Below are 24,710 nucleotides of genomic sequence, written 5' to 3' on the forward strand. Positions count from 1 at the left end.
TAACATACAGCTGATGCTGATGGTAATGATTTTAAGTGTTTCGTCAAAAATATTGGACACAATTAAATTTTAACTTAATAATGGCGCTAAATGTGAAAAGTGAACTCGAATGAATGTCTGTAACAGATTTCATGGCACTCCATTCAGCAGTTGTTTTCCAACAAATGTAAAATGTAAAAGAGGAAAACTTGGAAAATTGTCTTTAAAAAAAGCATCCAATAGTAGATAGATGTTTCAGTCTGGACCAAAGTGGTGGCCCGACACTAGCATGGCTCAAACGAACAGGAAGAGGTGGCTGTGTGTTTTGTTTGGGGGGGTGGCTAATGCCCACTAACATCATTTTATATCTGTCCCATTCTTTTTTTATTGTAAGTGAGATGGATGTGAACAAGGGGGAAGGGATCCATCAATCCATTCAGCCATACATTTCATTCCTCTAAGAGGCTTTGGCTTTGGTGGAGGGACCTAGGCTATAAGGCTACAGATAATCCCCCAAATACAGCAAAAAGCTCCCAAAACAGCCAAGCCATGCCTCAACCATCCTGCAGACGGAAGCTTATTCACAAAATCTGTGACTGAACTTCCTGTTGGCTCTCCGACAACCTTCTGAAAACATCTGATGCTGCTCCTCCAAGTCACTGAACCCAGCTGCTGTTGAGCAACAGGGTATTTATAGTCTGGTACAATGTGGAAGGAGACAGCGTTTGTCGGCAGGTTTGCCCTGAAGAAGCAGTTTCCGCACCTGGTGTACTTCCTGCCACCTCTGCCTCCTTCCTGTCTACTCCCTCCTTCACCCTCATCACTACACTCTTACACTGCGGGAGAAACATTCCTCGCCAACGCAATACCGCAATGCCTTCCAACACTTTGTGTCTACTCATATCTCTGAGCCAAATGCAAATGTGCCACACTCTCTTGTTTGCCTCTTGCCCATTTCTCTTAGTAAAAAGTGTCTTCAGAAGTGTGAGCTATAACTAAAAGTGTCAGAAAAAAATCGGACTAAATCGGACAAAACCTGTTCATGTTGTGGTGAGTCTTTCTCGCCTTTGAAACAAAGACAAAGTGAAACTGTGCTCGTTGGTAAATAAAGAATGAATACAGGATGAGTAAGAAAAAATCCCCCCAAAACCACACTTAATTAACAACCTGAGGCTTGTTGGAGAACAAATGCATTCATACGTGCTCATCCAGTGATTCGTACACAGGAATTAACTGTACAGGATGGTGCTGCAATATTCAGCAGTAGAGGATCTCTTGTTCCCTGCGCCAGCCCCCTACCTGGCTGCCCTCTTTCTGCCAGAAGATGGCAGGTGGAGGGTTTCCTGTGGTGCCGCATTGGAAGTTGATGCTCCTCCCTTGGGTGGCAATCTGGTCTCGGGGCTTCGTGGCAATCTGAGGTGGTACTGGAGGAGGGAAAGAGGCGTATCCACACATTAGAAACCCTCACATCTGCATGAAACCCTGTCAAAGTCCTTTGAAGAAGTATTCATTTCCTTTACTTGAATAAAAGTACCAGCAAAACAATGTAAAATGCTCCAATACAAGTAAGAGCCTTTAGTACAGAAGCCTTATCGGCAGAATGGTGTCAAAAGTGGAAGTGTTGACAACTCATAGATATCTGAAATGTGGCAAGGAGCCAGAACTAAATGTTGCTTTTTTTTTTGCATTGACAGGTTGGAAACCCCTGGTTTAATCCTGAACAACCTATAATATACTTTTAATATGAAATCTAAATCTCAAAAGTAACCATAACCTCCATTTGTAGTGGAGTAAAGGCATTGATTGTTGTTCAGGTTTGAGAAAATGTACTCCGTTACTCCGTCCACTTTCAAGCCTGACCTGTATCGATGAAGCACTCATCAGCTCCGAACAAGCAAAGATTTAAGAGTTGCCTCTTTAACCTTCTGAGCTTTTTGATCCATCACTACACTCTCCACCGCCCTCTCATCTCTAATGAGACATCACCTCGGTGTCCTCTGAAAAGAACAAATCATCTCGGCGCTGGGTGCCGCCGCTCACATGACATTTACTCAGTTATTTTGGGAAAGGTCTGGGCAGAATTCCCAATTTCCAGCTCGGGTCAGATCATTGCGTTAGAAACCTCATCATCACACCCTCTGTGGATTTACACTGACCACCACCTTCTACCTCCCGCCTGAATAATTGGCTCATGCTGCCCGTCGTATGAGAAGCTTCTCCAGCCAGGATTCATGCTCGCTGCAAATCTCTGTACACACACACACACACACACACACACACACACACACACACACACACACACACAGACAAAGAATGCAAACACGTATTTGGCTCAGCTGTGTTGTAATGTTCTCACTAAGAGCATGTTCCCAAACACTGAAGCTGTCTCACACTTCAAAGTGTTTTGATTATGTTTTCGTGAATTTTCTTTCCTTGAGATGCTGTAATGCTCAAACAGATCCAGCGTGGTAGTCTCATACACTTATTGGCATTAGATTGGTCTCATCTATTTAGGTCTTTTATGTGATTCTTGAGTGGAATCTAATTTACCCTCTGAGGCAAATTTGTGATTTGTGATTTTGGGCTGTACAAAATAAATTGAAATTGAAAATGAATATATGATATTGTAATTTTGATCATGTGATACATTTTGAGTTATCTGTTTCATGCTGGGAGTTTCGCAGCTGGTGTGAAATAGCTTCATATGAAGAAGCTACATATAGACTGCGTGTGGGAGAGAAGATGGTGCCAATAGGGAATTATATGGTGCCAATAGTGGGAATTATTAAAAGTCTCCACAGACTTTGTCTCGGATTTATTGCTTCTCTGCTGTTCATCAGATGATTCAACACCTGCATTTAAATATCTGAGTTCACTAATCTCTATTTACTGGACATTATAGATTTTTTTTTTTTTTTTTTTTAAACCATTGTCATTATAAATATAAAAAGAAAGATACATACATGTCTATGCTTGAAAGTTGACTAGTAATAATAGTATAATTTCTTCTGCAGCTCTAGAGGAATTTATTTCAAGTCTGACAAAACCCTGTCTCTTATAAGACCCACATGTTATGGAAGAGCAATTCTAAATGTCTGGAGTTCCCTTGTATTATTATTCAGTATGAAAAAGGACATGTAATCCACCCAAAATGATTATAATAATACAACAATCAGTAATGTAACCTGAGGTCAAATCATGTGTTTACTTAGAAAAAGGAGACCAAGACAAGGTTGTAAATAAAAACCTTAGAGCTGCATTTTGACTGACAGCAGCTGCAAATGATTGAAGGGTTTGAAATGGTGTCACACTATCTTGACACACTCTACAAAGCAGATGTGTGCGTTTGACAGGAGTCCTTGATCTGCTGTACATTGAGTCACTGTGTCTGAGGCTGATGCTTGACTGCAGCAACAGGCATGCTGTCAACAATTTGGTGCCTAACGGAGGAACTTATTTACACCATTGGCCATTGGTTGTTGTTTTAAAGCCATCAAGAATACCATACACACAAGAGCACTATTTCAGAAATAACTGAGCAACAAATGGCTTGTTTTAGAGAAAAATTAGATGGAAAATGAACTTACGGAAAGGGCCGACTGGAATGACAATGGGGTTTGAAACAGGATGGAGAGAAATGGAAAATTAATGAGCTTTCTGAAACGCTGAGCTACAAAACCAAACCGGTGATAGCAAGGAAAAAAAAAAAAGGAGAAGCAGCAGCAGCAGAATGAATGAAAATCAGCTCGGTTTGGATTTCATTTACACTGATAAAAGCATGAGTGGGTAAGGTCGTCCAAGACAATTCAAACCAAGACACACACAGAGAGAAAGAAAAAGGGCACAGAGAGAGCACGGAGGCGAGAGGAGGGAGATAAAGAGACAGGAAGAGAGAGCGAGGGAGTCATGTCTTATTAAGACTGCTCTCTGGCAGTGAGTTAAAGCACACATCTACCAAACATCTGTCAAATGGCGTAATCCATACGGTTTAGCATAAGCTCCTGGCAGCACCGCCGGACAGGGACTCGCAAAGATTCACTGATACAAAAACACAGAGCATTGGACATGAAATGGGAGCCGGCTTTGGCATAATTCTGTTGCCATGTGCCTGTATGCATGAACATGAGCTTTTTTATGCATGCCTAAGTATGCGTGTGTGCGCACATATACGATATGCATGATGTAGTTCTTACCGTGGACTTGCAACATGGCCGAGGCCTCTGTCTTGCCCACACTGTTCTCAGATGTGCAGGTATACGTCCCTTCATCCTGCTCTTTCACGCGGAACAAATGGAGGCTGTTGCCATTGTGGATTTCGAACCTGGGGATGAGAAAATGAGAGAGAATGAAAGATGTAACAGAGAAGGACAGCAAAACTAATTTGGCCGTACTAACCTACAAAAAGCAAAGAAATTCTGCCAGTTGTACAATATAATGTCATTTCTTTCCTTGTCAATCAACTTGTTGCAAGGATATTTTTTTTTTCGAATCAAGTGACATTATCTTGAAAGAACCGGAACAATGTGCATGATCTGCATTAGATACTGTCACTGGTTCCTGGAAATTTCTTGGAACAGCTGAAAATCAATTAGAAACGAGTAAGATTATCTTACATATCTCATCTTATTATTTTCGGATTTGTCACTCGATTCTGGAAAAACAGCATTTCATCTCATAACAGTCGATCAAATATGAAGTTGAGATGGATTTTGCAGAGAAATATTTCATATACCAAATACGACCAGAGTACAGAAAGCTAATTCAGCTGTCTTTGTCTATGCAAGGGATACAATGAATCAAACCAGTATAATTCACTTCATTTCATCGACTCATAAACCGCAGCAGGGAAAGATAAAAGAAACACAAGATAAAAGACAACGAGGAAAAGATGAAAGAAAGAACATAATTTAGCTTTTCACAAACATGAAAAACTATTTCATGATTTGCCATCATCACAATTTCCTGTTTTCAAAGTGGACAAATGAACTCTCATGTCTGCACATTGGTGCTGAAGCCAGGAGATGGTTAGCTTAGCTTAGCTTAGCATGGAAACAGAGGAAACAAGGAACCTGTAAAACCACAAATTGTCTTTTTTTTACTTTTTACGGTACGTTTTGCCTTTTTTTTACATTCAATTATCATTTCATGATTTTATTTTTGGCATTAAATGTGATGTCAATGTCAGCACCATAATAGGACGACATATACAACAACTGTTGTAGAGCAGCATTGCAGGGAGATAATGCATTATTAATCAAATCAATAAACAAAGTATACGTATGGAACACCTACATGTATAATTTATAACCTCAGCTCAGCATATGCTGGCCTATGAGTAATGAGCTCTATGTAAGTGTTATTTTTTAGTTTATAGTGTTGTTTTAGAGTAATATAATATTGCAAATTGAAAAAAAATGTAATTATCTAATAGATGCAGTTAAATATATATTATGTTGAGTTTAGATGGAAAAAAGGATGAAACTGGTCACAGGAGAATTGTGCAAACTTTCTAATCCTCTTTGGTCTGATGAACAATTACTCCACATATTTCTGGGTCACACGTGTTAATAATCAAAGCTGTATTTCTTATTCAGCCTCATAAGAAGGCGTGTGTGCATTACCCGTCTGACTCTCTATTGGTCTGTGCTCATGTCCGTCACTCTCACCTCCCGCGGGGAAGCTCCCCTTCCTCTCTGCGCCATCGGACAGTGGGAGGGGGATCTCCATGGACCTCACACAGGAAGTCGACGGTGTCGTCCTCCATGACCACCTGGTTCACCGGCCTCCGCACCAACACGGGGCGCTCTGCAGGAGAAGAAAAGACATCAAACATGTCCATCTTATGTTCCGTAAAGGGCCCAATGCTGCTGCACTTTACTCACCGTATACCACCAGCTCTGCAGGATCGCTGTCCCTCTCTCCAACCATATTAGTGCCCACACAAACATACATGCCAGCATCGCTCTTCCTGGTGTGAAAGATCATCAGTTTACCCCCACGCATCTGAAAAACAGCAGTCACCGTTCAAGAGATTAGTCTTCCAGGTGTCCTGAGTGAAGACAACAGACTCATTGCTATCACAAACACCTATAATGGATAATCCACATTTGGACACTCTATGTACTGTAAATCCTTCATATTGAAAGTACTTGTCATTTCTGGATCGTGGTCTAATGTAACTAAGTACATTAACTCAAGCATTAGTATTAGAAATACGCAATTTAAGTAACACATTCAATGCAACACGTTTTCTTCTATTGGAGCATTTTGATGTGTGGAATTGTTAGTTTGCTTGATCAAAAGGTTGAATACTTCCTCCACCATTCCTCTATTACTGATGTAAACATTGTCTTTCACATGCTGCAGCTTGTGATTTCCTACAGTTAAAAAGCCACCAGAAATGGTGTCCAGCTGTTGCATTTACACACCAGAGGAGAGAACAAAAGGTTACAGCAAAATCCGAGACATTTTCCAGTCTATAGAAATCAAAGGTGTCTGAATTTAATGATGGTCCATTGAAACTATTGTCAAGGTAAATGAGTGTCTCTGCCTTTGCCCAGCGATGCTGAATAAATGGTGGGTTTATAAAGAAGCTCTGACGGAAAAAAAGTCTTATGATTGATGACAGATAACATTTCTTGTTAAATTGAATTTGTATTCATTCCAGCTATTCAGCTATTCATTCCAGCTATTCTTTGGCCATGTACACTTCTGATTTTCCCCTTAGATGAAGATGGTGAAGATGGTGAAGATGGTGATATTCCATATTTCTATTAGTAAACAATCCCATGAAAAGACAAAAGCCAACAATGCATCAGGCTGTGTCAATACTTTCTGTCTTACCTTCTCAGCCACAAGACTATTTGTTACTGTTAAAGGTAAATCTGACGTGTCACATACTTTCATTTAAAAAAAGGCAAAATTATTTCCAAAAACAGCTGGGCACTGTAGTTTACTTTAGCAGGAGTAAATTGTGAATTAGTTTGGGGGATTTCAGTCATTATTTCATACACATTTGCTCTCGTGGAGCATTTTTAGAATTTGCATTGAAACTTGGCTGATGCTCGGCTGAACATGGAGGGTTTAGGAGGTTAAATGGTGGGGTTTTGGAAGCTGGAGTTGCTCTGGTCCTTGTTTCAGTGTTCATGTTGAACTCACAGAGATGCGGCCATCCCTGGTGCTGACGCGGACGTTGTTGCGTTTCCAGGACACGGTGGGCTCAGGGTGACCACGTGGAGGCACACACTCCAACACCGCTGGCTCGCCAGCAGCCACCACCACATCGCTCGGGGCCTGCCGGAAATCATCTCTCAGGACTGAGAAGAAAACACAAAGAAATCCAATTAGCTTCAGAAGCCCTGTCTGCCTGATGTGTGCTCAAAAACAAAGCCTGCAAATCAGACCCACAGATCGGTGAGCAGCAGCACAGACACATGACCAATATCTTCAAAAGAAACACATATTGGTCTTGGAAATCATTTCCACATTGTCTTGAGTGAACCATCTTCTGGCAGATGGTGTTGGCTGAAAACAAGCTTATCGAGAGAAAGTCAATTATTGTGTTTGCGTGTGCATGACTACTCAAATCCTGGCGACGTCCTTGTTAGACAGCGCTGTTTTAATGGTTTCCCAGGCCTGTGCCCTACTCTGATGCTGTCTCTCCTGTCAGAGCAGATGAATAATGCACATCTCTCAGTCCAACGTGGAGTAAACAAATAACAGCACATCCATAATTTAGCCCATGTGTGAGGGAGAAAAAAATGGCCTGTGCATTAATGAAGGGATTGTGTCTCTGATTACAAATGCTGTCTTATAAATCTGAAACGCACTGGAATAAAATCAGCTCTGAACTGAAAATCGATCCTCATGTCCCCCCTGAAGTTTGCACTCTCGTAACCCTGTGGATGACGACAGGATGAGAGGACTTTGACCCGGCGGCGTTTGATATCTTCGAATCTTCGACTGTGATTGACAGATGAAAGCCTCAGTGTGAACTGTGAAAAGGAGCCTTCTCATGAGACCTCCTGTACAATGGAGACTCATACTTGAATGCTGACAGGCTCACATTTTAAAACACACACCCAAATGGTTTTACTCTTCATGGTGGACCACATCCTGTATCTACAGCCGACAGGCTTTTTTAAAATAATTTGTGCATAATCGATCAATACAATCTCCTATTACACATTCATGAATATTTTAGTGATCTTTCACAGATACAAAGATCATCTGCTATCTACGATCCATGGCAATGGACTAAAAATCAACACACTCTATCGTCGATTGAGCAATACCCTAAAACCCCACCCCCAAAAGCAATCATCCAATCATAGCTCACCAACAATAACAAGGCTCCGCAGGTCTGTCAAGTCGGGAGTTTTGAGGGTTGTAAAAAGTGTAAGGAATGGATTATTATACTGTGAGTTAAGTTGCAAGCTACAATATCACAGTTTAAAGTAATAATAGCGGCTCTGTCCTCCACTGTTTTTGGTTTGGTGAAGTTTACACTGCAGCCAAACTGGCGTTATGTTTGCCAAGCTCATCGATTATACTTCATCCAGAAATCCTTTACTCTTGTAAAAATGTATGACATTACGAACACTACCACACTAATTTGACTATTGTTATTTGTTTGCTAGTTTAATTACGTTTTTCTGTGGACAACACCATTGTCAAGCTCTACAGGTAGCAGGAGATGAACTGTGGGTGTCCAACATGGGGTTAAAAGCACAGAAACCTGATCACACAAGTAACGTCAGCATTTATTTAAAAAAAGTAACATTAGCATATATGTATGAAATTCTTTATTGCAGTCACTGTTTGCCTGCTGCAAAAGTCAAGATCACAAAAGGTCACAGTCTTTCAGCATTAAATCATGTTTGCAACAACCAAGTGCACAGTTCATATATTTTCAGGATTCTGGTTTGTCAGCAAAAATGTTTCAATCAGCATTAGCATTAGCTTACAATTTAGAAAATCTGCTAATGATAGCATTTCTGTTTTAGCCAGCAAAACCCACAGTCATTAGCTAGATAAGAAGTTCTGTTAGATTATGATTATTTTGTTCATTATTTGAAAAATAATACTGCAAATTCTGAGTGGTAAATCATTGTAAACTGTACATTAACAAGCAATTAGCAAGAACAAAAACTTTGACGTATCAACCGGAAACAATCAATTGATGTAATCTGTAGTCTTTACTCATTAGGATTTACTGACATTACTGTAATCCACTTTAAATCAACTAAACCATGAACTTATTTCATTCTCAGCCAATTACCCGAAATACATAATTAAATCCAAGCCATATTAATGATCCATCAATATGTCTGACACGTCTGTGTCAACATGGCTGCTCTGGCCTGTAATACAGCATCAATATTCAGATATGTGGGTTTGAATAAAATCTCATCTGAAATGACTATGACAGCTGTTTAAAGACAGAAAATTATTCCTTACTCTAGTTCGACTGCCATCGTGAAGCGGCAGACAGTTTTCTCTCAGGTGTGAAGTAGACATCAGTCAATCTGTATATTATACGCCCTCTTCTTCAACATACTCGTTGATATGAATCAATCAATCACACCTTCCTGTCTTCTTACAGTTCACTGAACTTCATTGAAATGGATGTGAAAGGTTACTGTCTTCACCGAGTGGGATTCTTAATGCCATGACATTTAGGATAAGGAAAAGTGAGAAGTCTTTATAAAACAAAGACTCGCTCAGAACTTCTAACCTCTTTTATTCATCTTTTTATCACGCTGCAGTGATACTTTCATTATTATTTGTAGTCAAACACTGTGACAACGAAGGAAAACCCTCACTGACAGGGTGGCTTGTAGACATATATAGTGTGGACATCTGCAACAGAGACGTAAAACACCTTAAAGACCCTCACAAACCACGAGAATTGAGGAGCCTTTGCGGGAGCTATAGCAAAAGCATGTGTGGACTACAACCAGTAAGACACTTGCTCTCCTCCCAAAGGTCTGTTCACCAAACAACCCGACCCTGTTCACTTGGCTGCATGTTTCAAATGCTTTGCAGAGCTGAGGGGCTAATTGAAAGCACTGCATTATTTTTAGACCTCCGTATGTTTAGATGTGCGGACAGAGACCTTTGTTTCACTGCCATGGCGACTGAAGTGAAAAAGTTATGGACAGAGAGCTAATCCGCTGAACTGCGCACACACACACACACACACACACACACACACACACACACACACACACAAACACACATGCACAAACACACATGCACGAACACACCTTTAACATTTGAAACCCAGCGTCCCCGGGCGCGGACTCGCAGAAAGTGGGACATTTGAGGGTTTGAAACGCATACCAGACAGCAGAATATATTCATAACATCACTACCCCCCCCCCCCAAACACTGTGCAACACAAGCTCCGAAATGTTCTTTGAAGCTGTGTTCAACTTAATGTGATCCGTCCTTGCTCCGACTTAAAAGCAGGCCAGTTTCTCACGGATGTTTATGCGTGATGATGATCCCACCAGAGAATTAATCAATCGCCTCAGAAACACAGAGACGAATCCTCCATCCCCCTCCTGAGGGGCTACTGTCCCTAACTTAACTTCTCAGACATAATAAGACTTTGCCAAATAATCTCTTAAAACCCGGCCCTGCGCTCTCGCCTCCATCCGTCCACGCTGGGCTCAGACAGGGAGCGTGGTTACTGCAGGGCAGCTGAGGTTTGACCCTGCCTCTGCAGAGACAAATCTTCATTTTTCCCCAAGGCACTTCCTGTGAGCTTAAATAATGGTAAAGCAGGGCTAAATGACATTCAGCGGTTTCATCAGTATTTCTGTGGGAGCTATTAGAGAGCGCCCATTCATTTTCATAACTCTAATATTTCAGGGATATACAGATTAGGCGATTTAATCTCCAGGAGACTATCCATCACTTGATTTTTAAGTGACATTTATCTATCTCTCTATCTGTAGTGTTTAGCAGAGAGGAGCTCTCAGACCGCAGAAAGGCCATCTGTTGGTGTTTTTAGAAAAATGAACAGAGGGAGGGAGACAGATTAATCACAAGAAAGCTCGATGTATGGCATTTGCTCTTGTTATTACATGCACAGGGCTGATTAATATATGTTGTTGTATATTTGTTAATTGCATGGGACTTCGTCAAAAATCAAGCAACCACAGGGCAAATTACTGAACAGTTCAAAGACCATCTACATACCCAGCAAGAAAGAAACAAGATGGGTGAGTGTGACATACAGGACAGGGAAAAAAGAAGGAAAAAAAAGGCTTTTGTGCTCAACACGAGGTGACAGTGAGTGTGGGAAGCAGGCAGAGCAGGCAGTGTGGGCCGGACAAATGTGTGAACGGCTACCAGCCTCTGTGTTTTCACAGCCGACAGGTAGGAGGGTGGACAAAGAGGTTGAAGGACAGCAGAAGTGCACATTATTGAGAGTCTTATACGACCCGCTGCATGGCTCCAATTGTTCTTTTATTCCGGAGAGTCGTAACCCCGTTAGGGAGGTGGTCTAATCCCATTGATACTGTCACAGCTAATGGATGCTTTGCCTACAGAGAAGAGAGATTGCTTTAATCCATCCATTGTCTGATTGTGTTGCTGGAGGATGAGAAGAGACTCACGGGCAAATGGTCTTCATGAAAAACTCGTGGCTATAAATTCATCCACTTTGCCAAAAGTGTGATGATGTTTCAATTACAAGCAAACATTGCACGCGGCAACACATTTTGCTTCATTAGCGAGGTTTGGCAGTGCTCATATACACCACAGCAGAGGTGATTTGCAGTTTCAGTCAAACTGGCATCTAAGTAGGGATACATTCTAAATTGCACATATATAAACCGTATTCATCAGGGATCACGTGTATCCGATATCCACAGTGGAAAATTAACCAAGAGCAGAAGAAGCCAAGAAACAAGCTGCAACCAGAACTTTGATTCCTTCATAATCCCTCATCAGGAGTAAGAGGAACATCTGGCTCTAAAGCCTTTTAAGCAACTTTTATTTTTTGATTTGTCCTACTTTATTCTAATCCTGCCGCACCATGTGGCTGTCTCTTCGCTGAGACTGACATTCACATTCATGATTTAGAAATATACACCACTACTGTTTCTGCCCCCTTTCTGTTTTGTTTTAAAGAAGCAGAAAAAACACAGTTTGGGAGGCTGGAGGAATGGATTTCAGTCCACTCCCACTGTCTCATTATTCTGTCTTTTTCAGCAGCCAGGCAAGTCAGCCGATCACTGGCAGCTTGCAATAACAACTTACAACTGCTGCTGGCATTTCCAAGCAAAAGCGTGCTCCTTACTGGAAGGTACTCCAGAAGGGAGCAACAGTGGCAGTACAAAAAACACAACGTGTGGACCTCAGGGTGCGCGAAATGCATTTGAGCATGAAAAAAAAGACCACAGCCATGAAGCAAATAGGGACTGACTGTACAGAACAAAGACATCTATCTAAATTCTTGAATCCCTTTTATGTTGTCCCACAAACCTCCATGACTCAACGGTGAAGTCAGCGTTTGTCTCAGCTATATTTTCTCTATTTTTACAAATACACATTTCGGGTCATTCCTTTGACTGAAATAGCGCTGTGTGCTTACAGGTGTCTTCTCTGCTTTTTAGGGGAAATAAATGTTGTGGGAACACAACCTGACCTGTCACCCCTTAATATGGTCATACGTCTGCGCTCTACTATTGACGGGTAGTAGGACAACCTGGACAAGTGGACAAAGAAGCTTTAAAGTTAAAGTTTTTTTGCATTTCAGGGACACATTTCACTGTTTGCGGCTGCACCAACAATCAAGCTAATAGCTGTGTTACATTTACAAACAGTCAATGTGGATTCCTCAACATACATGACCAGCTGTTTTTGGTCATAAATGCCTGAATGTCTTTGGTTTTCGGACTGCGAGATTGGACAAAACAAGACATTTGACTTGGATAATCAAGCTAAACTAAATTTGTAGCATTATCAACAATATGTTGAAAGGCTTCCTCTCAGTAATGGGACCGTTTCTATCAGCTACCACAAGAGGACAAATCCAAAAGAGATGACTTGGCTCGTGGACAGTCAATAGTGTCCCACCTCCTGCACCAAAACACGCCCAACCGTATTCTTCCTGACTACTGTGGAAGTGCCGATAAGCCTCAGTGCTTTTTAGATTGTTCTTTGCTTCTTTACTGTCTGTAGCATGAGTCAATATGATCCCATTCATCAAATTAAGGTGTGACAGTTTGTGTCCACATTATTCAAAAAGCTCTCTAGCATACCATTAAAGCTGGAACTGTGAGTCACTTACACGGATGTGGTTTGGACACGCTCAAGTTGCTTTTACAAGCGTACAGATTGATATCAGGGAATCAATTTCACCACAGTGACAGTGTAAACAAACAACTACATTGGTGAAAACATTTCTGCAACGATATTGAGTGCCTTAAAGAGGAATTCATTTTTCTCTGCTCTGGCACTTTGCTGACATGTACGCCCAAACCCTGCAAGAGTTAATACAGAAAACGTATCATATCCCCACGATGTGGATCAACCAATCAGCTCGATTGGCATACAGGTCCGCACTACTAGTTGTTGAGATTTGGGAGTTGGCTGCACTGGCTCATCCGCGATCCATTTGCAATCTGCCATTACCCATAACACCCTTTTCTGCGTATAGCTTCACTAAGTCTCGCAGCCGCCAGTTCAGTGAAAAGTCGTTATCCTGTGGCTAAGACATACACGGCTTGAGCGAGGGAAGTGTGAAATCTGCAAGTGCACTGCAGAGACAAGTTTTCGTCATGCAGCACAATTCATTATGCACCAATCGCTGACAATTAATGTGTAACTAATGTGGTTAAAGCCAGGTTTGTGTCAGCACTCCGAACAGTACTAACAGACCAACAGATGCATCGGCATTAATTACTGCTCAGTGGGAGTTTTGAGCTCTTCCTCCTCCCACCTGTTGTCCCTCAGACTGCTGCCTCGCACACACACACACACACACACATTTCTGCAAGACCACCAGCTTAAAAACTGGCCTCTCATTAACACTGCCCTCAACCTCCCTGCCAGAGCTAATTGGGTCACAATTTACCCCACAGTCAGCACAACCTCACGCAGTGGGGGGGGGGGGGGGGGGGGGGGGGGGTCTGAGACCACCACCATGCTGCCTTAGCATATGCCCTCTCCAGCCGGAGGCAACGAGATTAGCAGCAAAAACAGGCACTTATTAATACCGTTAGTCCCTCAGTGCCTGCAGGTGAATCATCCCTTTACCAATATGACTGCACTGTAATCTCCAGCCGCACACAACACTAAATTTCATTATCAGCGATTTATGGGCGGCAGTATGACAGTGCACGCATCATATCTTCTCCCAGCTTGGATATTTGCACGAGTTTCATCCGCACATGGTTCCCGATATACAGTATATCTGTATATCCCTATTTTTGGATGCGAGCTACATATGAGGTCAGCTCGCCATGAGCACTTGCACACCCTCGCCAGCAAGGAAGCCTCAATATGGTGGAAGATAAGACTGAGCTCAAATTGCTGTTTTGTGTTTTTTTGAAGGAGGACAGTTCGACCTCGCTAATCTGTTATGGTTCTTTCCCTAATCAACCACAGTGAGTAATACATTTCCTCACTCCAAAGAGAAGCTTCAGTTCAGCCTGAGGCTGAGCCACACTGGCACAATTAGGAGGCAAGAAAGACAATGGTACGCGTCCTCGACCGAGGAGGGGAAATAATAAGACACGGCTCCTAGTGGCAGCATTTTACTTCAGTGCACTTTCACCACAACAGCAGAATGCTCGCCCTCCCCTGCTGCAGCAGCAGCAGCAGACAACATTCGAAGAAACACACAGCTGTACATGCATGCACACACACATGATCCTGTTGATGCACACGGAGAGAACTTGCAGGTGATTTGGTGATTATCTGCCTGTCATAGAGAAGGGCTACAGCTTTGTTACATTTCTCAATACGACGAGCAGTTTGTTGTCTGTAGACACGATCAAGCAGAAACGCCACAATTTCACTGGTTCCAGTTACTCAAACGTGATGATGTGCTGCCTTTATTGGACATATGACAGTCAACTGAATATCTTTGGGTTTTGGAATATTGATCAGACATCATTTTGGACATTTTATAGGCAAAAGGACGAAGAGCTTTTCCGTGAAAGTTGATTGTATGAACTGAAGCATACGTGCAGTATTACTTGGATGTGGCCATGAACGTTCACAACCTGGGTGTTATCCTCATACGTTTGTCCATAATAATATTTATTCACCACCTCCACTGGAGAGATTTTGGGGACTCAGATCAAGACCAGAGGCACAAACCTCCCACAGCTTTCCAAAACACTTCAGATGATAATGCATAAAACATGTTTAGATTTCAAGCTGGAAATACACACTTAGGGGCTAAAGACAAAATATATAATTGTCTCACTCGTCTAAAATTAGGAACAAATCCACAGGCTATTACTTATTACTGAATTTATCTTAACCGACACCACCATCTTCTTAGGAGTTGCTTCCCGCAGTCTGGTTGTTTCATATCATTATTCTTAAGCGCGGCCAAATCTCTAGTGGACCTCCATAAAGCTGCCAGACGGCTGCGAAAAGATCTGGGACACCACTGTGAAGCATCTGTATACTAGTACACGCACACGCGTCAACACAAACACACATTAAGGACTATGATCAATAATGTAGAGCCTTACTGGCAACATCCAGTGAAGCATTACGACTAATGGCCTCTCCCAGGTAGTTGCGAGCCACACAGGTGTAGACGCCCTCGTCTGGTTTGCTCCGGCGTCCGTGCACGATGCGCAGGAAGAAGAGCGAGCCGCTGGGCAGGAGCATGCGGTGAGACCGGGGGTCATCTTTGTCTGTCTCCACGCGCTCGCCATCCTTATACCACTCTATACTGGGAGCGGGTCTGCCCTCTGCCTTGCAGTTGAGGGTGGCAGGCTCCCCCTTGGAGACGACCAAATCCGAGGGGTCCTCCACAATCCGAGGTGCGCTGTCTTCAAACCGTGCCCGGGACCCTGTGAAGTGGAGATGAGGGAAGATGTTATCTCTCCATCTGGCCACCTACCGTTCATGAAAACATACAATCTCTTTGTGACAGAACAGACAGCAACATAGCCATTTCAAAAGGGAAAAATACCTTCCCTAAGAGGTTGCTGGACAAAGACAGCGGCTTTGTGTTGGATGAATGTGTGTGTAGCGAAGCATCAAATCATGGGTAATCTGTCTATGAAGGTCAACTCTGAATTCAGATGAAGACATCACATTTTCCATAAAAAAAACCCCCTTGAAACCTGTGCTTTTCAGATCACGAAATTTGATGTCTATTTGTTCTTGCTATATTCTGCAAATAGCAAAACACAGTAACTCCACATTGCCGTAAGAGAATACCTATATATATTTATGTATATATACCTATATAAATAACATAGTATTTTCACAGAAGACTGCCTGTACAGAGGATTTAGTCAGCCATGTTATATGGTAATACCAAACTCTGTCAATCAGGATTGTTGCAGAGGTGGAGACGATAGTTGTTGATAGGCTGACAATAAGTCGGGCAGTTCTATGCCTTCAATGGGAGAAAGATGTTGAGAGAACGAGATGTAGATAACTACCCTATTCTTCTCTCCGGGCATCCATTACTGCCGTCCCTTAGCTGCGAGACAAAGGCACACCGCTTCACATCCTGAGGTGAGCTTTTAGATGAAGACCAAATGTCTGTGTGTTACAGTTGGAGAAATGAATAATTCAAAATGCCGCTGCTTTTAAGAACAGATGGTCTCTCCCTCGCTCTGAAAAAAAGATAACGAAATGGTCACTGTGCCACTGATTATTGTGCCGCTCCGTCGGCGGCATTATTTTCAGCACATAATCCAGACTGCATGAAATCCCTCATTATCTTCAGAGAGGAGCAGTGAGGAGTAACCCAATGACACACATGTTGTTGCACATGCCTCGCTTACATTATACTTAAATCTGAGGCATCAGGATAAACCCTCACTTTTCAGCTGTAAGCAGATTTATGTCTTTTCATGAAGTGATTTGATCCACGCGGGGCCAGGAGTCGTCATCATGGCACAAACCTGAAGTAAACATCTGAAGAGCGATCTGAGCGCTCTCAGCTAAAGACACCAGGGTCACACACCAGGACAGCTCAAAACACTAATGCCGGATGAATACTAATCGAGCCATTAAAATGTGCTGTAGCACCTCCAGTTTGTTCACAAAAAGAGAACGAGTGTAAATCATTTCATGCTAGGCCTGCACTGCTAATCCTTAAAGATATTATAATGTACTTTCCTTTAGATTATATTCTATCACATCTGTATGGTATGTGTGAAGAGTGCATCGTGACACATCGTGTTTGTCCACAGACAATTTGTTAGGGTTAGGTTTTTATCACAAACACAAATACTACGAGAGAGTGGACTTCTTAAGAGATTACTTACAGCAGTTTAATGCTGCATTTCCATGAAGTTTGTATCTAAATCCATGCGGCTAAATCCGAAATGTCTGGTACTACAACTGAGGCAATGATGTTGAACAGCAAACACTGGATTCCACACTTCCCATAATGCACTTAATTGTTTAATCCACATACAATCTGTTGTAAATCTGTTTCATTATGCAGCAAAATGGGACTACAAGCTGCATTTTGTAGTGCAACTCTTTAGTACCATGACAATAAAATAGGTGACATCACAAAGGCAGCATGAGGGTTATTTCCTCACACTTGGCAAAGCTCCTCCAAAGCCACACAAGACATTATACAGCTGTTGTCAGGCTGAGTAGCACTACCCACAGGAAGTAAAGTGATAATCACGTCTTAAATCAGTGGAATGCCCCTTTAAGTGGTTGTCAGCTAACAAATGATCATAATTACAGTTTGCTATTTACACGTCCAGCCGTTATGGAGCAAGATTATCATTAATTTACTCATATTTCTGTCCACCTGACTAATGAAGCTCTGTTGTTGGTCTCCACCAACTCCTGAGGGAAATATCTGGCTCTTTAGCTGCTAAATGCTCCACTATGAGGTCGCTAACTGTGTTGACCGTTTGGTGCTTAACAGGCAGCATGGAGTGGGCTACTTAAAGTAATCATTTTAAAGATCTTCATTAAAATAAATGTCTGTTAAGTCACTATGTCGCTGAATGAAGTAAGACAACAGTGGTTGTGTTACCTCGCGTCTCCAAAACAAGACGGCGGCAATTTTCGTCATTTTTGACAGCAGATCAGTTTGAAATATTTCGGGGAGTCGTGGAAGAAAATGGAGCAGCCACAGTGAGCTGTTAGATGAAGCGCTGCGGGCGACAGGCGGCACACCTCCAAATTATCAGCGATGGTCACCGACAACCTTCATTTTTGCTGTCCTCAGACTCATGCCTTGTGCAGCATGAAATCAGATCACAGTTGCTCACAGAAGGATGGAAAAAGGACAATTATTGACTAACGTCTTTAATGAAATGGCCATAGTTTGTTTTGCTGTCCCTAGTGTTCTGGGACTGATGTAACCACCAGTAATTAGCGTGTCGCCAAATCAATTAGGACTGAAATCTCAAGGATTAAGCCGTTTTCAGCTGCCTGCTATAAAAACAAACAAAGTGGATGAGAGCTGTGAGGCTAAACCAAAACAGTTAAGATGTGGACCATGAAAACCAAGACAATAAGCTGAAAGACACCAAACCTCTCCGTAGAGTGGAGTGAGGGGGGGGGGGGGGGGGGGGGGGGAGTGCAGATCACTGTGGGACGTCCCCTTTCTCATGCCACGTCCATCGTTCATGAAGAAATGATCAGTGCAGCTTTAATGTAATGCAAGAGGAACGAACACTCATTCCTCTGAGGGATTTTAAAGTTTTACTTGCCCATGTTTTTAATAATGTATGTGAGTATTCTAATTAGTGTGGCCGTGTTTGTGTGTGGATCTCAATGCGATTTCATGCATTCATTATTTGAATTATGCAACCGTTTGTAGATGGGAGTTTTGTCTTTACTTATCACTGTGTGATCCTATGAAACACTCAAATGGCTCTCTCTTGAGACAACTGATTTAGGATCAACTTCTAATGCATTTAAATTAGAATCTTTATTTTTGGTCTCTTATTGTCATTGATTCCTCTGATAAGTACCTGACCGTTCCAACCACCGATAATAAAACCATCAATGTGCCATTAACTATGAACAATGGGTAATTGTCCTCCTTTTACTGTACAAATACCTCGGCTGTAGTCGGTGTGTCAGCACATACTGTGAAGTTCTGCTTGCTTTCAGTTCGTTTGAATGGCAGGAATGTCACCGTGACAAATACTCGTGTATTCGTTGTACTGAGTGTGTATTTGAATGAGACGCCTTCGAAAGATGTCAAAAGGGATTTTAACGCCCCCCCCCAACTTTGCACTCCAGTCCAGTATGAGAATGAAAAGTGCATCAGAAACACATTTTTTCACTGACAAATCAGGATAGGGGGTTATAAATATTGATTAGTGAGTACTAACAAGAGCTAAAGCTATAACGCAACACTATCTCTGTGGTGCCATCGTGTATTACAGGGAAAATGCAGTCTAGAAAAAGAAAAAAGAACAGCAAACAGCTTGCAGGTGGCCAAAAGTGACACGGAACAACCTGCTCCTGTGACAAGTGTGCAATCAGTGAAAAGTCTGCGCCACCTTGAACATGTCAGCCACACATTTTCTTTGTAAGAAAGGACATGTTCACAGTAGCGCTTGCTTCGTGACAGGAAGATTGTGCATGGGGCATCGGTTGAAAGCACCTTTTAGCAAAAAAGAAACATCACGGGCGATAATGGGCACCTCTGTGAAGGTATGTGTTTAGTCAGATCATAAACACGGCCCATTAGCGCTGGCAGTCCTCGGAGATATCCCGCGCTTATGGTAATTTAGAGTGCGGTTTAATTTGCGTGAAAAATATGAATCTGGGGCATTCTGGTGTGAAATGACTTCCATGTTTACAAGAGATGAACAAGAAGAAGTAGAAGGACATCGCCTCAGAGCAAGTTACATAAACACAGGAAAAAATGTTTCCCAATCCTAAAATGCACAGCTTTGATCGATTTGTTGCAGCAAATTACAGCAGGAGAATATTTCCAATTTGTTGCACATTCAACTTCATGAAAGTATTATTTTGGAGACATCAGAATAAGAGATTGGAGTCATGTGTGACGGCTTTTAGTTGTTGCTCACCAGCAAATAAAACACAAAAGTAGCGCTTCACAATGAACTAATGCTGCTGGGTGCATTAAAAACCACACAGGAGATCAGCGCAACTATTTGTACCAAACAGGAGGCAAAATGTCCAACTCAACAGGTATTCAAAAGGCTTCCTTTGAATGTTACAACACAAAACAAATCAAGTGTTAAAGCCCCGGTAGTTCTGAAACCCTGTCAGAGAGGACGAATCAATAAAAGCCTTTTAAACACATCTGAACATCGAGGAACCTCACAGACGTTCAGCGCGAGGGGCAAAAGAGAGTCAAGAGAATCCATTAGAGGGAAAAGCAGGCAACCTTCAGCTGTCGTCAAAGAAGGACTTTTGCGAATGAGGGTGGCCAGCAAGGTTATCACTCTCGTGTGCGGTCTCAAGGTTATCCTGAGGACGCATGACCGTGTCAGGACGAGGGGCACAGGAGCGCCTCGTGGAGGAATTCAGTCAATTCAGATCCAACATTTTTAGCCCCATGTTGTCATGGGTGAGGCCTCTTCCGATGTTTACTGGCCCTCCAATCCTCGCCTCCCTCGGTAGCCTGCTGGTATTAGTCTTTTGTGTAGATAAGGGCTTTGTTTACATTTCAGTGAAGGACATATTACTCTTGTTGATGTCAAGAACAACTCAAATTTGTATTTCTTGTACATTTTCTTTGTTGACATGAATAACTTTAGAATCTTGTGGTTATTCGTTTTTCAAATGCCTCTTCTTTGGAAGACTATAGGCTTTTAGACTATAGGCTACATTGTGTAATATGGGACTGATTTGAGAGCCACATTGCGTGACGTAAAGCTACTTTCTATAATACTGGAACATTTACCATGTTTGTTCACAACTGGAGGGGCTCTGTATCTCATTTGTTTTTGTATTTGAAGAGCTCATTGGCTTTAAATATGCATTATTTGTTTTTGTGTGTTTTATTTGTCTACTTGAAGGCAGGTTTGAAACAAGTTGTGAAAACAACAGCACTGACAAATCATCACCTGTTAGCAAACAGCCGGCATCATGAGGAGCAACATTATCATTCATTTGGACTCATCTTTAGCTGATAAACGCTCCTCTCTGTTTACCAGCTAGTTGCTACTTTGTCTGTCTGCTGTTTGCTGCTGAACACTTAGTGTACGGTGGGTTTTAGAGCCTTTTCTTTTTGCTGAAAACAGCTTCCTGTTTTGGCCAAAAACACGATGAGAGAGGTGAGAGTGAACCACAAACGGTAGAGTTGTGGACAACTAAACAATGAGCTGAAACTCACAATAAAGCCCCATAAATACATTGCTTTAATACAAATATTGACTACACTTTGATTGGGATGTAACCCAGGAAGCTGTATACCGTTGTTTTCTACATGAACTTTATAGAACCTAACTCATTGTGATCTGATCATGTGTGTAAGGGTGATTAGATGTAGTAATTGTCATGCTTGTGATCTGTGAGAATTTATTCACTTCTTCACTTAATAAGCAATCCAAAACAAGCAACCAACCGCGGTCAAATGATGCCCATTAGAGAAGAGCGCAGCTCTGATTGACAAGCTACTCAGACACACGCCCATATGGTTGCTCCCGGCTTCTATACATGTCTGCCTCATCTAACACACACAGTTAGCGGGGTAAGTGCTGTGGGGGGGATCAAGATCATGTCTTGAAAACCCTGTTGATTCAGGCTATATTCGGCGTTTCTTGGCTCCGAGCGTTGGAGTTACACAACGAGGGGCGCTTTCATAAGTTAGTATTTTCGAAATATCAACCTTGGATCCTCCCCAGAGGAAGGAGCGCACTGCTGTCACGCTAATGTGTGAAAACAACAAAGCCGCGGAGGGCACGTCTCCCTTTCGCTTCAGATCTCGGTGCCTATCAGCGACAGACAGGCTCAGAGCGAAACGCATACAAGAAGCTGGACCTGTCTGAGCTCACTGCTTGATATCTGGTGGAAAACACAACGGCCTATAGGCAGACTAACTTGACAAGTTAAAGTGAGACAGGAGCAGAAGGCTGGCAGCTTATCTGTGGGGCTGGTGGCTGTCTGCTGAGATTTACTTGTGTCTTTTTCAATTTCAATTCATTTACATACTTAAAAAGGCCGAAAAACACTCAAGGAGTTCTTGTGACATTGCCAAGTACGTAATCTCGGCGGTGGGGCGATAACATGCCACAGCAATCTGAATTTCAAAGCGGAGACGTCAGGTTTGATTTTCTTCTGGCAACAGTCTGGGCTTTTTGAGCCTTTTGTTTGGCAACTGTCCTCCTCGGCCGCAATCTAATCTCTGAATGATGTCATCGGCGACTGTACCAGCAGTGGAGCATCATCAACACCCGGCGAAATGACTCAAGCATGAGGTACATAGTGGTTTCATCATTCACGGTCGTTTCGTCAAGACGGACTTTGAGAGGCTTTAGTCAGCCTTCAGCCGTATTCGTCACTAAGTAATGAGCAGGAGGACGGACTGGACATAAATCAACAGCTACGGGTTGCTTAGCATTGATTAGTTCCACGCCGAGCACGCCAACAAGCCGAGTCTGAATACAAGATAACTGACGTTTCAATGAGACACATTAGGGTTGACACTGATGCAGACACAATTGAGGTTTTGGTTTGTGTGTGAGCGAGAGAGCTGCTGTGTTAAATCGAGTGCAATTTGTGAAGGAGACTGTTGTTGTCTTAGCTCTGGATGACACAGAGGATTGAGAGAACACAAACTAAACCCCCACCCCGCATCTCCAGACCAACAGAGACGACGTTATTGGCTGAACCGGCACAAACATGTCTCGCTATAACTCTCATATTCCTTATTGCTTTAATATGAAAAAAAAAAAAAAAAAAACGGGGCCAAAGATCTACCAGTGTGGTATCTATTACAAAACAGCCATGGCAGAGGTCACGAAGCCTGTTTGAATCCTCTTCTCTCAAGTATTTTTTATGAAAATACACATCACCTTATGGGTATGTGCAGCATAATAGAGGTGGGAATGAGAGAAAATACCCACTCCACATTAATGGATGTAGGCAGATGGTGTGGGTGTTGGAAAGTACTTTTAATGGTGAGAGGTTGCAACCGGGATATAATAGTGAAGCAGAGCGAGTGACAAGAGGAGTCACAGGGGATTTATAGTACCACTGAAGAAGATGTAGAACAGAGCCGGACTGATACATCAGCTGTTATTATCTCATTTCAGATAGATTGGGAATAACGTTAATAAGTGACAATGAATTGCAGTATTGAAATGCCACGGGTATATTTAAGGAAATTTAGAAACACACGGTTTGTCGACAAGAGCAGACTAGCAACTTTCATCTGTCACAATTCTTTTAAGCTGCTATAATCAATATTGTCTATCTCTGCAGTTCCCCTCAGCTCTACAAACCATTTTAGCATCTTTAAGTTCATTGTTTTGGTTCATTGTACCTGCTTCTATCAGCGCTGCTTTCAGCAGATGTTTTCCTTTAAAATGCACTAAAATATCACTGTTGACTACCTGCTCAGCAGCAAAGAGCAGACAGGCAGAAGTAAGCGACTAGCAGGTGAACATAGTGGAGAATTTAGTAGCTAAAGAGAGAACTACTTCTCCTCAGGAGTTGTTGGAGACCAAAATAAGCTAAAAGAGAGTGACTATTGGGCTTGCATTTGCAAGTGGCAGCAGAACATGACTCAAATGAATGCTAATGTTGCTAATGTAGCTGGATGTGTAGTAAAGTGCCACGTGGTGGATATATGTGTTGGTTTAAAAAAATATATGCCATTCAGACCACATAACAAACTGTCAAGAGTTGCATCAACTACTCACCAAAACATCTGCACTCTTATAAATTGTTTTTCTGAGCCCTGCTTTTATTTGTAGTTTAGATGAAGGCTCAGAAATGTAATCTCTTTCTCTAAGGTAATCAAAATGAGCTTTTAAAAGCATTTTATAATCATATGTGTGCGTCCTCAAAACCAATTTTTGAGGGAGGTGGAGGCTTGTCAGACTATGACACTGTCCCTGAGAGTTTATGTTCTCACAGCTGAACTAAAAGTGACAGTTAAATGGTTTCACTTTGGCCTCAGACGAGCCTCCTTTGACCTCTCCTGCTGCCTGATGGACTCCCAGTGTGACCACCCTCGGTGCTCCGGGGGCCACTCTGGGAAAATGTGAATCTCCTTGGCATTTAAATATGACAAATTAATGCATGTGTGACATTTCCATTTTACAATTCATTTTTGCTGGGAGGATGTTCCCACTCCGGTGTTTTGGAAACCCAGAAACACAACATTTACATCCATCTGGAGGGACAGAAAACATGAGAAGTCAAATACACAAGGAGGCAGTCACGCCATATGGGCTATGTGTGTGTGTGTGTGTGTGTGTGTGTGTGTGGGGGGGGGAGAGAGAGAGAGAGAGGGAGAGAGTGTGGCACCTTTAAAATACATATACTATCTTACCTGATGCGATGGTGATGAATGAGACAGTCACAAGAAGTAAATTCCCAAAGTTCAT

At 42.3% G+C, this 24,710-nt stretch overlaps 1 protein-coding gene across 1 annotated transcript in view; it reads right to left on the reverse strand.

Moving 5' to 3' along the window:
- The window catches only part of LOC306780191 (roundabout homolog 2), a gene marked incomplete at its 5' end in the record, with an annotated part of 43,082 nt that extends 18,372 nt beyond the window's left edge, over positions 1–24,710 (reverse strand). Inside the window, 7 exons of the mRNA XM_079272450.1 lie at positions 1,279–1,403; positions 4,173–4,300; positions 5,646–5,784; positions 5,862–5,982; positions 7,138–7,295; positions 15,705–16,031; positions 24,656–24,710. Coding sequence (XP_079128576.1) covers positions 1,279–1,403; positions 4,173–4,300; positions 5,646–5,784; positions 5,862–5,982; positions 7,138–7,295; positions 15,705–16,031; positions 24,656–24,710 — 1,053 coding nt within the window. The remainder of the gene's footprint in view (positions 1–1,278; positions 1,404–4,172; positions 4,301–5,645; positions 5,785–5,861; positions 5,983–7,137; positions 7,296–15,704; positions 16,032–24,655) is intronic.

The sequence above is a fragment of the Melanostigma gelatinosum genome, assembly GCF_949748355.1.
Source record: "Melanostigma gelatinosum genome assembly, chromosome: 7".
Classification (NCBI taxonomy): domain Eukaryota; kingdom Metazoa; phylum Chordata; class Actinopteri; order Perciformes; family Zoarcidae; genus Melanostigma; species Melanostigma gelatinosum.